Source organism: Carettochelys insculpta, chromosome 25, assembly GCF_033958435.1.
Source record: "Carettochelys insculpta isolate YL-2023 chromosome 25, ASM3395843v1, whole genome shotgun sequence".
Lineage (NCBI taxonomy): Eukaryota > Metazoa > Chordata > Testudines > Carettochelyidae > Carettochelys > Carettochelys insculpta.
The window spans coordinates 14165983-14181270 of record NC_134161.1 but is presented as its reverse complement, the minus strand read 5'-3'; the positions used below and the strand labels follow the sequence as shown (position 1 = coordinate 14181270).

Here is a 15288-nt window from a genome sequence, read left to right as displayed (position 1 = left end):
CACAGTGCTAAACTAAGACAAAAGGAGCATGGGATACATCAGTTTGAAAGAGGGCAAGGACACATGTGCCCATCACCTATGGAGACTGGCCCAAAATAACTCAAAATTGTTGTTTTCCAAAGACACCAATACGCAGCTTTCTAGAGGTGCTCTTGGAGGGCTGTGTGTCTGTGCAAGGTGAGGTGTATTGGTTAACTGGTTACTGCTGCCATATGAAGGTGTTAGCTGTCGTGTTCAGTCTGTAAGTTATGATTTCTGTGTCAAGGGGAGCTAGGGGCAGATTTCCAGTGACACAGGTGCCCAGAAACACATATAGGCACCTAGTGGGATTTACAAAGGTGCTTAAGCAAATCAGGCACATTATCAACGGGAGTTAGACACCTAACTTGCTTCACTGCACTTTCATAGTCCTATCAATAGAGGAACCAAAACATATAACAAAAGCAAGCCATTCAAAAGACACGTATTAATATTCCCATTTTGGAGATAGGGAAACTGAAGTAGAGCTGTTAAGTAATTTCCCCGATGTTACAGCAGAAATGTAAGAGATGGGGTTAGAACGTTGTTCCCAGTCCTCTCTTCAGACCACGAGATCACACCTATGGCTCACTAACTGCTTTGTCTCTCTTTGATCACGTCCAAACTTATACATTTCATCTTCAAATCATAGCAAGCTGCAAGACCTGTGGTTTTAGATTTACATATATTTGAAGTCTACCAGCAGCTTCCAGGATACAAAATACCAGGACACACATTGAAATCAGCAGTAAAAACTAGCCAAACAGAATGCAAAGTGGCAGGAGGGCAATACCACCAACAAAGGGGCTGGAAGGCATTAGAACCTGGAAAAGAAAAAAGCTTAAGTGCACCGTAAAACCATCCCTAACAGCGTCACCCAACAACTAACCCATAATGCATCTTTACAAAAGACTTCCTCCATTTCACAACGTAACTGTGGAATTGTGATAAATATAATCTCAAACAGATTTACGCAAAACTGCGTAAGTGAGGCAGCATTTCTGTTGGGTACAAGGTAAAAGTGGCAGGAAGTGAGTAATTAGGTAGTCTGGGCTGATAAATGCAAGATGCAATGCACAGAGAATAAATGTGTCAATTACTCTGTGTCCTGGTTAATGATTTCTCAGAAAACCCACTTGAAAGTACCCAGGATAAAATGTATGACAATATATAGAAACATACAGAGAGCACACCTAAGTTTCTAGTCTTTGGAAAAATTTAACTGGTGTGAAAGATAATCTCTACACCAATCATGGTGAGTAAAGTCTGTACCTATAAAACTGGCTGATACTTTTAATATACACTCACTGTATTAAGGCTGCATGAATTGAATATCATGGGCTAGATTCTGCCACTCTTACTCACACAGAGTAGTAGTTTATCCCATAAACAGTCCAACTGATCTCGGTAGCCCTACCTGCACAGTAAGGTACTACTAAGGGTGGAAGAATTAGACAGTTATGTCCTATTCATTATCAAGTGGCCACCAAGAGTATATGGATTCCATTTAATCTTCCCTCTCGTTTTTCCATCCATGTACTGAATAAATTTTGTTATGTGCACAAAGGCAAGTGCAGATGTGCACCACCAATAGAAATATGTTGCTAGCTGTGGGTGGCTGAATCTCTCTTGGCTGGCTGCCTGAGCACTCGGCTTACAGGGAATGCTGCTTCCATGTCTGGAGTGCCCTTCTGCTACAGGCTGCAGCATAAGAGTGGCACCTGTCTCAGTTTCCCTGCTTAAGACTCCCCAGTAATAGTCCAAAGCATCTTCCCAAGTACAAATACAGCCTTTGTGGAGTTCATTTATTACAAAAGTCCCATGAATATGAATTAAACCAGAACTCCAACAATCATACTTCAGAAGTCTCCAGCTGCATGCTGGCTGTCTAGTGCAGTCCTCTTCCCTCACTGTGCCAGGATAGCCTTCGAGCTTCAGCTCTACAGCTCTCCAAGTTGTCTCTCCCACAATGATTATGCTCCTCACTGGATGTCTCCCTGACCCTTTCAGAGCCCCCAGTGCTACCCAACCATCTAGACTGAGGACTACGGGAACACCTGTTCTCTCACAGGAGAGCTGGGTCTGCTTTTGTACTAAGGACAGCAGCCCTATGCCAGGGCTCTTGTGTGTTTTAAATGAGATCTACTCAGGGAATGTACAAAAGGATACACCTGCCAATTCTCCAGTCTTAGCCAGATGTTCAAATCCTGCAGTGGGGGGCTCAGATATTATCTGTTGAAGGTACTTATTTGGTCCTCAATAACTGATTATCTGAGACCCTCAAATTTTAATGTGTATACCCTCACAATGGCTCTACGGCATGGCAGTAGTATTAACCTTGCTTTACAGAAAAGGAACTCAGGCACAAAGAGACCAAAAGTGACTTACCTAACATCACACAGGAAGTCTACGGCTGAACCGGGAACTGACCGAGGTCACTTAAGCCCCAAGCTACAGCTCTAACCGCTGGGGTGCCTTGCGTCCTTTAGCACATAGGTGCTTAAAAGCAGAGTGAGGGTCAAACCAAAAATGCCATAAGCAGATGCTCCTGAAGTTCTGAGAAGTTCAGATTCAGGTCTGAAAAGCTCAGCTCAGGCCTATCTGTATTAAAAACAGATGTCTGGGTATCCAAGGGCCCCTTTGAGTGACCATATGTGGGATATGTGCAGGCCCACCAGCTGGGGAGGTAGGAAGCGGAGACAGGTGGAGTGGCGGGAGCAGTTGTCCTGGGACCCTGGGCTCTGAGTTGCTGCCAGTGTCAGTCCTCACGCTCCACGCAGCTCTAAGAACTTTGGAGGGCCCCACGTTGCGGTCTTGGTGGCACTTGAGGGCTGGCCGCCCAGCCCCACACCTTCTGCCTGAAGACCTACCTCTTCCTGGGGCTGCAGACCAAACACTCTCAACACATTGCTCTGTGGCCAGCAACGGCTGTTGGCCCCGCTTCAGATGTGATTTCTAACACAAGGGGTTAAGACATAGCCACAACGAATGTTTTGGCCTGTTATTGTAAGGGTGGTGGGGAGTTTCAAAATTCACATCTAAATTTCACATGCAGGAGCTACCCCTTCAAGCAGCAATTAACAAAGAAAGTTGCTGCTTAAACAAATCTATTGATCTCAGTTGCTAAGATTCAACCACGAACTGTTCCCAAACTAGAGTTTTCTACTTTCACATGATTAGTTTTATTTACTATTTGTATTACTGTGGCATCTACAGCCCTCAATATGCTGTTAAGTATCGGAGGGGTAGCCGTGTTAGTCTGGATCTGTAACAGCAACGAAGGGTCCTGTGGCACCTTATAGACTAACAGAAAAGTTTTCAGCATGAGCTTTCGTGAGCACAGACTCACTTCATCAGATGCCCAATATGCTCAATATGCTGGACACTCTACAATACAGCTTCTTTAGTGAAGACCCTGCAATCCCAATTCACTGATCTATAAAACTGCAATTCTGGAGACACTCTCCAGGTGGCAATCAGCCATAAAGGTCAGTTTGACTAGATCTCATTTTAGTCATTTTGACTAGACCTGTTTTGACTAGATCCCATATCTGTAACATTTTAAAGATATACTAGGTGCCTGAATTTCACAGGTATTTCTAATATATTTATGCAATTTTTAAAAAAAGATGAAGTAAAACTCAATTGTGATTTTTCACAGGAATTTTTAGTTAATTTCTGCCTTATTGAGTCATTGCAGTTTTTTATGCTGTTTTCTTATTCCCCAATAAGAGCAAGAAGCAGCAACATAGACAGAGCCAAAGCATATCACCAGTGTTAGGACCTCAAGGAAGGACTAAACCAGATGTAGGAATGTTTGGGCTAGATTATTCTAAACCCTAGAAGCAAGGCCCCAATTGTGTTTTTTCTCAAGTTGGCCAAGACCCAAGGGCAGCCAAGCAACTATCTATTATAATTAAAAATTATTAACAAAACCAAATAACTAATTAAATGAATGTCAGGAACCACTGAGATGACATATAGGTTGCAAGGTCTTCTCAGAGTAAGGAAAAATGAGACAGAACTGGTTTTACTCGGCCCAAACAGAGCCTCCCAGCTGAAACGTTGCCTCAGATGATCCTGTCTTGTTCTAACTTGTTTTATTAACCACATTCTTCCTCTTTGGACATCTGCAACAATACACCACTGGAAATATTAAATAAATAATGGGGAGCTGGTAAATTGTAAGGCAGTCAGTATGCCTGAAGCAAATGGTTTAGAATGGGGGGTGCAGGAGCAATTTGAGGGTGGGAGCACTGGGCTGGAGGGGGTGCAGGAGACAGAATCTTCTCTGAGAAGGAACTCTTTCCTGACCCTCTGATCTCCACTCTTCTACTCTGAGTGGGAAATCCCTGGTACCAATGGAGCTGCTTTAGCTACCTCATTCATGGAGTGTGTCAACGGCCAGGATCTCAACACAGCCTTCAGCTGAAGCTCTCACTGACTGTCATCTTGATGTAGATGTAGATGGGGAACTAACAAAAGTAGTAGGGTCCCTATTCGGTTCTCTGCATCTGGGTCCAAAATGAGTCTTAAGACTTGAACCATCAGCAATAATCTATATTTAATTTCCCTGTTTTTGCAGGATCTTCTCTTAACAGAAGTGCAAATCTTGCACCTACTTGGCATATGAGTCTCCAAGTAGGGATATCAACATTTAATTGGTTATTTGGTAAGCCTCACCCTAACAGGGGGTGGAGCAGACCCTCACATACTGCAGGAAGTGGGCTGCTCCAGCCCTGCAGGGCCTGCCACCAGTGGGGAATGCTCCAGTGTAGATGCAGCAGCCTGTCTCAAAGCACTGTGGGCAGGGACGCTCCAGACAATCAGTTAACTGGTTATAATCCCTAATTAAGAGGGATTTTACTGCCTGGTCCTAAGCAATGAATACACTGAAAATCCCTGTTGCTGATGGGAACTATTTTTCAACAGGAGAAGCACTTTTTAAACCCAGGGAGCCCAACATTCCAAAGACAAGGGGAAAAAAGTGTTTCAACAACTTTAGTAGCAACACAAATCAATTCACCTCAAGAAGATATTAATATATTCATTACTTGTACAGAAGAACCAGAAACAGAATTCATAAATTCAACAGCCTGCTAGTGTATGAAGTGTACAGCAGGAATTAAAGACAGACAGAAAGGTTAGAGATGAGACATTCTTTGTATTTGTATGAAATGTGTGTGCATGAAAATTTGGCATTGCAAATGACAACAACTGACAAATATTAGCTGCAGTTGTTTTACGGAGGCATACTCAAGTCTGTACCCACAAAGCATCAGCAGCGTGGATTAGAGGTTAGCACAGCAAGGGGAATTGGAAGGTGTGGAGTCTAGTCTTGACTCTTTCACCTGCTTACTGTATAGCATCTGGCAAATTACTTAATCCCCTTGATTCAGCTTCTACATTGGTAAATGGGAGTAACGTTACCTGGGCTGCTGTGAGGACTTTTGAGTTGATGTCTGTAACATATTATGGGCATAAAAGTGGTGTATTACATCACTGCCACCACCCACACTAAACCTTGCTCTGTATTTTAACAGGACAGAAGCCTTTATTTAGGGAACGTTTCTGCTGGATTCTTAGCAGCAAAAGGACATCTTATAGCTAGAACACTGGATTTAGCAGGTGGGGATTCAACTCCAGAATCTCCCCAGACTTCCTGTGTAATCTTGGGCAGACCACTTAGGAGCCTACGCTTCACGGGTTTTCAGTAAGATTTCCTTGGGCTCATCGGTGTCTCTTTGAAAAATGGGACACAGGTGTTTTTGAAGATGTTACCCTTACTCCCTCCATGCCTCCAATCCACATCTGCAAAATGGGTATAATGGTGCCTCCTGTCTCCCACCCTTTGTCTTTTCTTTGTCTATTTAGTTAGGTAAGCACTTTGAGGCAGTGTCTGTCTTTTACTAAGTATATGTACTGCACCTGATGTAGTGGAGACCTATTACTGGTTGACCCCTCTAATGCTAACAGTCTCCCATACAATTACCCCTATTCACAGCAATCGACCAAGATTAGTCATGCAGGGTATACAAAATTATTTCAATATTACAAATATTCCTTTGTTTCCTCTATTACGAATATTATGTTTTTATCTCTCTCTCTCTCTCTCCCCCCCCCGAACTTGCCCAAATAATATGCGGTGTAACCTGCTGGCCCACACACAGCAATTATACAGCTGAAGTTTGTTCTTGTATAACAGACTGATGAAGTCAACAACAACCACCTACTGATGCCACCCAACTGCAACAGACACTCACTACACACACACACACACACACACACACACACACACACACACACACACACACACACACACACACACACACACACACACACACACACACACACACCCCTCGCTTAAAAAGAAGCTAGAGTAAATAGATGCATTATGCTCTGAAGATTGACAAACACAAACTCTGTCATGCCAACAAGAAAAAGAACTGGCTCTCTTTTGAGAACTCAATGTCCTAAACTTCGGGCTATTTCAGATGTGGAGCTGGTGGCAAAGCTCCAACCCAGCAAAGCAATTAAAGTGAAGGACGGGCTTAAGGCCCTGGTTGGATTGAGGGCCAAATAGAGAGACACTCTTCCAACGAACATGGGACCACATCTTTGTGACTAGATGACTCCGGTTATTTCACACCGGTCTGTTGTCCTGTGCCTTATCTAATAGTAAGATGTTTAACTCTTCTTATGTAGCATTTTCTCTTTATAGATCTCAAACTAAATTTGCCAAGGAAGATAAGTTTAATTAGACAGAGATAGAGGAAACTGGTGCAGGGAAGTAAAAACACTTGTCCAAGGTTGCAACAGAGAGCTGTGAACAGAACCTAGGTGTCCTACCCACTAAGTGTCCTACCCACTAAGCCACACTTCCACTTTTTTCTTTGCTTCATTTACACTGTAAACACGTGGGAGGCAACACATTTCATCTGTGTTTGCAAACTCCCTTGCAGATGTTTGTGTTATTGCATCACCACCCTATGCTGGCTGTACTACTGAAGTTCATTAATAAAAACACAGCCATCTGTATGGGATATGCTCAATATGTACCAAGGTTTACCAGTTGGTGTTTTAAGATTTAATATTCATGTTCATGTACCATCATTCCCTAAACCATCCAATCCTCTTGCAACGTTCATTCTTCCTTCCTCTTTGCTCTTCTTTTTCCTGTTAATTTTTTTGACAAGGGATGATGCATAAGACAAAGTAAGGCCCCGTTCTGTGAACACTTACACTTAATTATGCAAGAGAGATAGCTGTGTTAGTTTGGATTTTATTGAAACAAAAAAGCAGTCCAGTAGCACTTTAAAAACTAACAAAATAATTTATTAGGGGATCAGATCAGATCTCAAGAAGTGGGTCTGTCCCACAAAAGCTCATCACCTAATAAATTATTTTGTTAGTCTTTAAAATGCTACATGACTGCTTTTTTGTTTTAATTATGCAAGTAATCTCTCTGAATTGACTTACGTGAGGAAAGGAACTTAAATGTTTGGAGGATTGGACAGCCGTTTTCCAGTTTAACGCTTGCTAGTACTACAAAGTATTTTGCACATTTCTGGGCATTGTACATAAAATACGACTAATCCATATGAAGGGCAACCTGCGGCATCTCAGAGGCATGGGATCGGAACTGATTACATTGTCCCAAAACAAATTCTTGAAAGCCAATCCTTTGTCAGGTGAACAGCACTGACTCTACAATTCTTAGAGCCCAACTATGGCTCAACTCTGCACTTCTGGAGAGCATATGGAAGTGCTGCTGCCTGTTTTGAAGACACTTTGTACCAAAACTTCTTGCTTAAACCATGGAGATGTATTTGGTCATTGAGTATGGATGTGTCTACACCGATTAATTTAATAAAATGTTTTTTTTTGTGAATTGAGAAATCATCAAATGCTTTCTGGATATAAACAAGTCCCTTGTCGTCTTGTCAGCTAATATCCACGTGCCCACATGAGGTACTGCAAACTAGCAGCTACTCTGAAAATATTTCTGAGCTATCATCTCATCACAGAGAGGAAAAGAGATTACTGTATCTACACTATACCTAACTTATCTAGGTTCTCATGTGATATTCCCCCTTTGAGCAGATCAACTAGTTCTGCTTTACAATTTGTTCTGTAATGCTTCAGAATGATGGGTACTTAAAATGCTGTTTCTGCGTGTGCTTAGTTTGATTCACCAGAATGCTAAAATGTCTCGCAAAGCTAATCTTTAGGATTACTTCATTTGGAATACAAGTCAGGGAGCCAAATCACACAGAGAAAATCAACCCAACTGTGAGAAATGGAGATCTGCCCTGATAACAACATTCAGATTGGATCTGCTTTTCTCTGGGGAGTTGGGAAAGAGTTATTCTGTCAAGGCTGAAAAGAACGGGAAACTCCTTATATGAAAGATCTCATCAATATAGCAGACATAATTATGGAGGAGTGTGCAGTGGGAAATAGGGGAGAGATCAAAAACCGTGTAAACAAAATGGATAGAGCTACTGATAGACTTGGAACAAATAAGTGGTATACTATGCATCTGATTTCTAATGCCAGTGGTTTTCTAATGTCCTGTTTCCTGGCCCTCTCCATCATTCACCTACAGGGAGCCTGACTTATAGAAAAACAATCTGTTTGTTGTTACAGATATCTATTTACTTGTCTGTGTGCCCTTAGACTGTGAACTGCTTGTGGCAAAGACTGTCCTGTCTTGCGCTTCAGGGCTACGACCACAAATAAACAAACTGCAATATCGGTAGGTGTAATATTTATCTCATTCAGAAGAGTGTAATTCTGATAGCTGTGGAGTTGGTCCTCATGTATACAGGCACAAAAAGAGAATCGGGTCCCACAGATTCATGGACTGAAAGGACAGAAGTGACCTTCACATCATCAAGTCAGACCTCCCGCAACAGACACCATGGATCTTCTGCTACGTTGAGCCCAAAGCTTTATGTTCAACTAGAGTGTATCTTCCAAAACCCATCTGGTCTTCATCTGAAGCAGCAGTTCTCAACCTGTTCCAGACAGTGACCCATTCTGACAATTCAGGAAGACTAGGTGACCCAAAGCAATTCAAAACCAGGGAGGGGAGAGGCAGGAGAGCAGAGCCCGTGACTAGCTAATTGTGCGCCTGCAGCAAGAATATTAAAATTGTTCCCCCCCACATTTATATATTCATAATAGTTATTTCAAAGAAAAGGGGAAATATATTAATGAAATAACACTACATTTACTGACGTTAGTCAGAGCTATGGTGGTGGAAAGACACTCATCCCCAAACTGTTCCCCCCCCATCTTAAACCCCACAATCAGGAGTCTGGGGAGTCACACGCAGGGGCTAGGACTCATTCGGGGCAGTAGGGGGCTCAAGGAGACACACTCAGGGGCTGGAAGTCACACACACAGGTTAGGACTCACTAGGGGGCTGAAGGGGGCTAAGGGTGTCTCACTCAGGGACTGCAGGGTGCTAGGACAGTTAACTCAGGGGCTAGGACTCACTCACAGGCTGGAGGGAGCTAGGGGAGGCACAGGGACCCCTGTGGCTGGAAGCTGGCTGGGGAGCAGAGCTCTGTCCAGCAACGCCAGCCACGGGAACTCTGTAGGTGTCTGAGGGGACCCCATCTCCAGCAGAGGCTGGAAGCCAGGGAGCTGATCACCTCTGCCCTCCCTCCTTCCCAACATCCGACTCAGGCCCCGACCTTATGTGCGCTGGGTGCTGCTCCTCAGGTAGGCAGTTCTCTGCCCTGCAGCTGAAATTGTTCTCAATGTAATCGATTGGCTTAACAGCCTGACAGCTGTTAATCCAATTAAGAAGTTGAGAACCACTTCAGGAGTGTGAATGGCTTCTTAATAGCCACCTGTGGAGCTGCCCAGCCCAGCCAATGACCCTTTTGAAATTTAATCACCACCCATGTTTGAGTCCTGACCCATAGGTTGGGAAACCATGATCTGAAGACTAAAGAGCAGAAGGATCCACCAATTCCCTTGCCAGTCTGTCCCAATGGCTATTTACGGTTGGTTAAAACCATGCTCTGTATTTCTAATTTGATTTTGTCTGACTTCATCATACAGCCTTAGGTTCTTGTTCTGCCATTAGCCGCTATATTTAACAGTTCTTGGGTGTTTTCACCCTGTGAAAGTACTAAAACACCATGATAAAAATCACCCCTTGAAAGAGAACCAAGCATCAGCATAAGTGAGGAACTCAGGAGTGGCTTCTTTCTTACCATCATGGCCAGAGTTGAGGAGATGCTCTCCCAGGTCGCACCCAAACACCCTCTCTTTCAGGATCCCACGTTGCTTCAGTTTCTGTTTCGTTGGGCGTGACTTCATGAATGTTCGCAGGAAAGTGATGAGCTTGCCGTGTTTTTTCGACACTGCACAACAAAACAAACCAACCACCTTGTTTAGGTTCAGGTAATCAGGCAAGACAACATATAATACCTCCTACTGTGAGAATGAGGCTCAAACTCACATCAATGCTGACTATTCACACAAGCATATACACTCACCTCCAAAGTTAAAACAAGGTTCTGATTTTCTCTTTGGCCAGCACAGGAACAAAAACAAAAGCTGGCTTTGGAAGTGCTGAGCACTCAAGTTACAGCAAAGATAGGGGCCTATGTTTTATTTTTTAACTAAATTTCTTCTGGCTCCTTGTGAAACAGGTGAATTACTATCCTCATTTCATGGAAGAGAAAACTGAACAAACAGGGTTCCAATAAGCTGAGCCTGTGGCATGGCCAAGAAGTGAACCCAAGAGTGCAGACTCTCAAACTTCTGATCAATGCTGCTTCTCTTTTACCAAGCTGGGAAAGTAAGTTAGTTTGTTAAGGCCCTCCAATTCCATTAAGAAATGCAGTCTGCAACCAAAGCCATGGAGATTTACACAGGTTACTGCCTTTCTAAAGGGGAGAGGAGCAGGAGCTGCACAAATAGCCTGTCAATGAGAGGGCAGATCTGGCATACATTTGAGTCAGGAAGCAGGTCAATGCTCTTCAATGACAACGTCTCATCCAGCAGCTCTCTCCATAAGCACTGATATACAACGAAAGAGCCATCTTGGCTTTCTTGACAAAGGTACCTTTATTGACATGACTTAAAAGCAATTTAGCTTGAACAGGGGAGTTCTATTTAAAAAGAAAAGGACTTGCTTTGTCTGTGAGCCTTTACAGTTTCAGGAAGTTGTAACGGTCCCGGCAGCACTATGCTGCAACGTGAGCAATTGGCATTCTAGCATTCCTGTGCCTCAACGAGACAGCCAAAACCTACATCTTACTGGCATTAGAACAGTTACTGCAGTAATGAAAATTCAGCAGAGTAATGTCACCTTGAACAAAACAAGGCGAAATGAGCTTCAGTTTCTGCTCGCTCAAAATGACAAAGGTGCATTCCTCTGTAATACCACTACTGCCGTGGTGTACTGCATACAAACTTGAAATTTCTTGTGCCTCTGGACTCAGCACTTCCCAGAATGGATGGATGTGCTTCACATGGGCATGGGGATTCTCTTACACTCATTTCCAACTAGCTGACTTGAAAATACTCAACAAAAGGAGCCCTACCATACCACTTTACACTTTAACCCCTTTAAATAGTTGCATATTTCCCCTTCATTCCCTCTTCTCTCCACAGGCCTCATTAGAAGCTTTTTGAAAGCAATTGAAATCTTTTTATTTAAGGGTTGGGGTTTGGGCTTTCCTGTAAGCTAGACGCATTCCGGGGCAAAATTCAGCCTTTTGATCATCAAACATCAATTTAAAAGTAACATTTGTGACTGAAATTCTTTTTAGCCCTGTACTTACACCTGTGAATAAGGATATACAAAATAAAAGAGGAAAAGATATTTATCTCTGCCTTTTCTCTAGTTCAATTACTCAGGCTCAGATTTTTCAAGGCATTTTGGCATTATTGCACTCAGCATTACAACACATAACTTATTTAGAAGCCTGAATATAATTTTCTAAAAGGATTTTGGTATCTTAAGAGACCGAATTGTATGGAAAATTGATGAGATTTAGGCTCTTACATGCCTAAATCATTTTTTAAAATGATGTTTACTCTCATAAATCGGTCATTGCAACACTGAGCATAGCAATACCTGAATATCTTTGAAAATCTGGGTCCAAACGCAGATATTTCAGGTCAGTTTCACTGTTTCATCTGTGGAGTGTGAGAGACTCAGCAAAGGTGCAGGAATTCCTGCATGCGGCCTGTAACAGACTTAGGGCCTTGTTAATTATTTTCCTTTCACTTATGTTGCTTTCTCCAAACAGAAACAAGGGAGGAAAAACAAGTAGGAAAATGTGACTGTAAAACCAAAAAGCTGGTTAGCGGACTCAGGGGCAAGAATAAAACCTGAAGCTTCTTTAATTTTACAAACTAGTTGGACTTAAAGCTAACCTGTATGTGAAAGCAACTCTGCAACTTTACATCCAAATGATGTAACTTTTTACAGCTGGATTTATAAGAAACAAGTTCATAGAGGATCCCAAAGTCCATTAAGCTGATGCATCACTGTTTCCTCGTTGAAGGACTTTAGCTAGCTTTCAGCAGCAACAAAAGCAACAGAGCATAGGGAGTTTTCTTTCCCATCTTTCTTTGTAAAGCATTGCAAACCTTTTTACCTGTGAGAGTGGTTTATACAATTCACATCACAGTTAACATTACACAACACTAAAGTTAATGAGGGCAGGTGTTATAAGGGATTATTAATTATCAATTAAACTGTACGCTCCCCAATGGAACCTGCAAGGAAAATATGAAAGAGGACGACCTTGTACAATGTGGAGAGCTACTGAGACTGAAGGACAACAACTGGGATATACCTAGAGTCAGCTAGAAGTTTTGTTCCAAGACAGAGTGAAGTGGAGGAAACTTGTAGATGACCTATGATCCACTTGGTGTACATGGGTTTAAGGACAGACCTTAGAGTGAACAGTAGATATGTCAATTGTAGCTGTCCAATTGCAGTGGCTAGAATTGCGCATCTGCAGTTGACTATAATGTCTAGTGTAGACCAAGCCTCTCCAATATGAACTATATGCATGCAAGGTCCACTAAGTTTGGTTTCCTGGGAATTAGAAGGCATGGCAGCAAATCACTCAATATGCAGCTTATTAAATCTCCAACAAAGGCAGCAATTTCACTTTCCACAGTAAAAAACGAATATTATTATAATATACCTGAAGAGTGTTTTAAGCTGTGATTTAGATTCCATGCCAAAATTTAATTAGTGTTTAATTAAAGGAATAAATTAATATACTCTGCTAGTGCACAAGCTACAACAGATTTGTAGTCAGTCCATGTTGGTTCCAACCCCAGAGTACCTGAGCCTGTCCCTGATTTTACTGACCACCAGAGGAAGCTAGGCACTGTCCAGCAGAGTAAGAGACATGATCCCATCCCTCAGGTGATATAGCTTTTGGGCCATATGTCTATTTCACATCCAGCTTCACAGACAGTGAAACCTGCAGGTTGGATGTTTGAAAAGTTCTGACCAAACTCTGCTCCCATGGCAGTTAGCCCTACCAGTTTCAACTGGAGCAGACACTGGGCAATGCAGATTGCTTCAGAAAGTCCCACATCCAAACTGCAGCACCAGAAGGAGCTTTTGTTTCTTGGTTTTATAGAAATCAGTTGAATCATGGCAGTGTAAACTGAGAGGCAGGCTATGGTCTGGTCTATATCTCTGTACTGATCAATTGAGCCATATCGTTTCCGGCTGAGAAAAATATCACACCCTGAAAACTGTAGATTTCTTCTGTCAGCCTAGCTACCAACTTTCAAAAAGCTACGCTCTATTAATGTAGGAACTTTTTACGCTACAGGGGCAAAACGGCAGTGCTGTAGCTGAACCACTGTAGTGGCTTTAGTACAGACACATCATTCAGAATCACAGGCATCCAACACCCACTGACTGTCAGCAGGACTCTGGTGCCTATCTACCTGAGGCCCTTTTGAAAATCCTAGCTGTAATTAATAAATGCAGCAACCCTTTGCTACAGTTGGGCAAATAATATAAAAAATAAATTGTAAATATTTTATTTGAATCATTTTGCATACCAGATCTATGATTGGGAATGAATAGCCCATCTTGCTGTTCTGGGTGAACAAAATCATCACATAATGCATTAAAATATTGAGAGATTATATACACAACTCCATCCCCTCTAGAGATTATATTGCCAGCTGGGAAAGGTGACAGCACTTAAGAAATGACTGTTAGCAAAAGTTTCATCACAGGTGTATAAATGTTCTAGGTGTACTATATATATTTATATGATTTAAGGAAATACACCATGCTTGATATTTAAGTGTTAAACCACCAAAAAAGGGAACAATCAAAATAAATGGCAGGTGCTTTTAAGCCATTCAGACAGTATAGACCTGTTTTCTGCCTCATTAAATATATGTAAATATGTTCCCATATTACACCTGTTTGGCAATCCAAGGAGCTGTCCGTCCAATGACTGAACAAGTTAGATACCAGAAATTCAATTATCAACAGCCTATTGTGATGTGGCCAACATTTAAATTTTGCTGGCCTAGTTATGTCAGTGAAGAGTGGGTCTGAGCAAAATTTTTAGGACAAATAGTTTATGCTTAAAAAGAAATCAGGTGACATAAAACTATTTGTGAATTTGACATCAATATGAAGATAAGAATAGCTCTGCTAGGCCATATCAATTGTCCATCTAGTCAAGCATCCTGTCTTCTGACACTGGCCTGTTCCAGATGCTTCAGAGAGAAGGAACAGAACAGGGCAATTAATGAGTCATCCATCTCATCATCCAGGTGCAGCTGCTGGCAGCCAGAAGCTAAGGGACACCTACAGCATGAGACTATGTCCCTGCCCATCCTGGTTCTCAGTCACTGATGGCCTAACTCGGCACAAAGTTATCCAATTATTTTTTTAACCAAATTATATTCTTGGCCTTCACAACATCCTCTGCTGATGAATCCCACAGGCTGATTGTGCATTGTGTGAACAAGTACTTCCTTGTGTTTGTTTTAACTGTACTGTCTATTAATGGAACTGGGTGAGCCCTGGCTCACATATTATATATGGCACTTCCTTTTCCACACCATTAATGATTTTACAGATCTCTGTCATATCTAGGGATGTAAAATCCCATTTAATGAGTTAACCGCTGAACCAATTAAAGGGAGGGGTGCCCGCAGATGGTGGGCTATTTTGGCAGGGCTAGCACTTCCCTGCACTTCCCAGGCCCACTGCGGATGAAGGCTGCTCCAGCTGGGCTG

The 15288-nt window shown here is 42.4% G+C and overlaps 1 protein-coding gene across 9 annotated transcripts in view; it reads right to left on the bottom strand.

Annotated features, from left to right (window-relative positions):
* The window catches only part of ARHGAP32 (Rho GTPase activating protein 32), a 407411-nt gene that overhangs the window by 37157 nt on the left and 354966 nt on the right, over positions 1-15288 (bottom strand). For all 9 annotated transcript variants that reach the window (XM_074976799.1, XM_074976796.1, XM_074976797.1 and 6 more), the window contains one exon: positions 10251-10400. In XM_074976799.1, coding sequence (XP_074832900.1) covers positions 10251-10400 — 150 coding nt within the window. The remainder of the gene's footprint in view (positions 1-10250; positions 10401-15288) is intronic.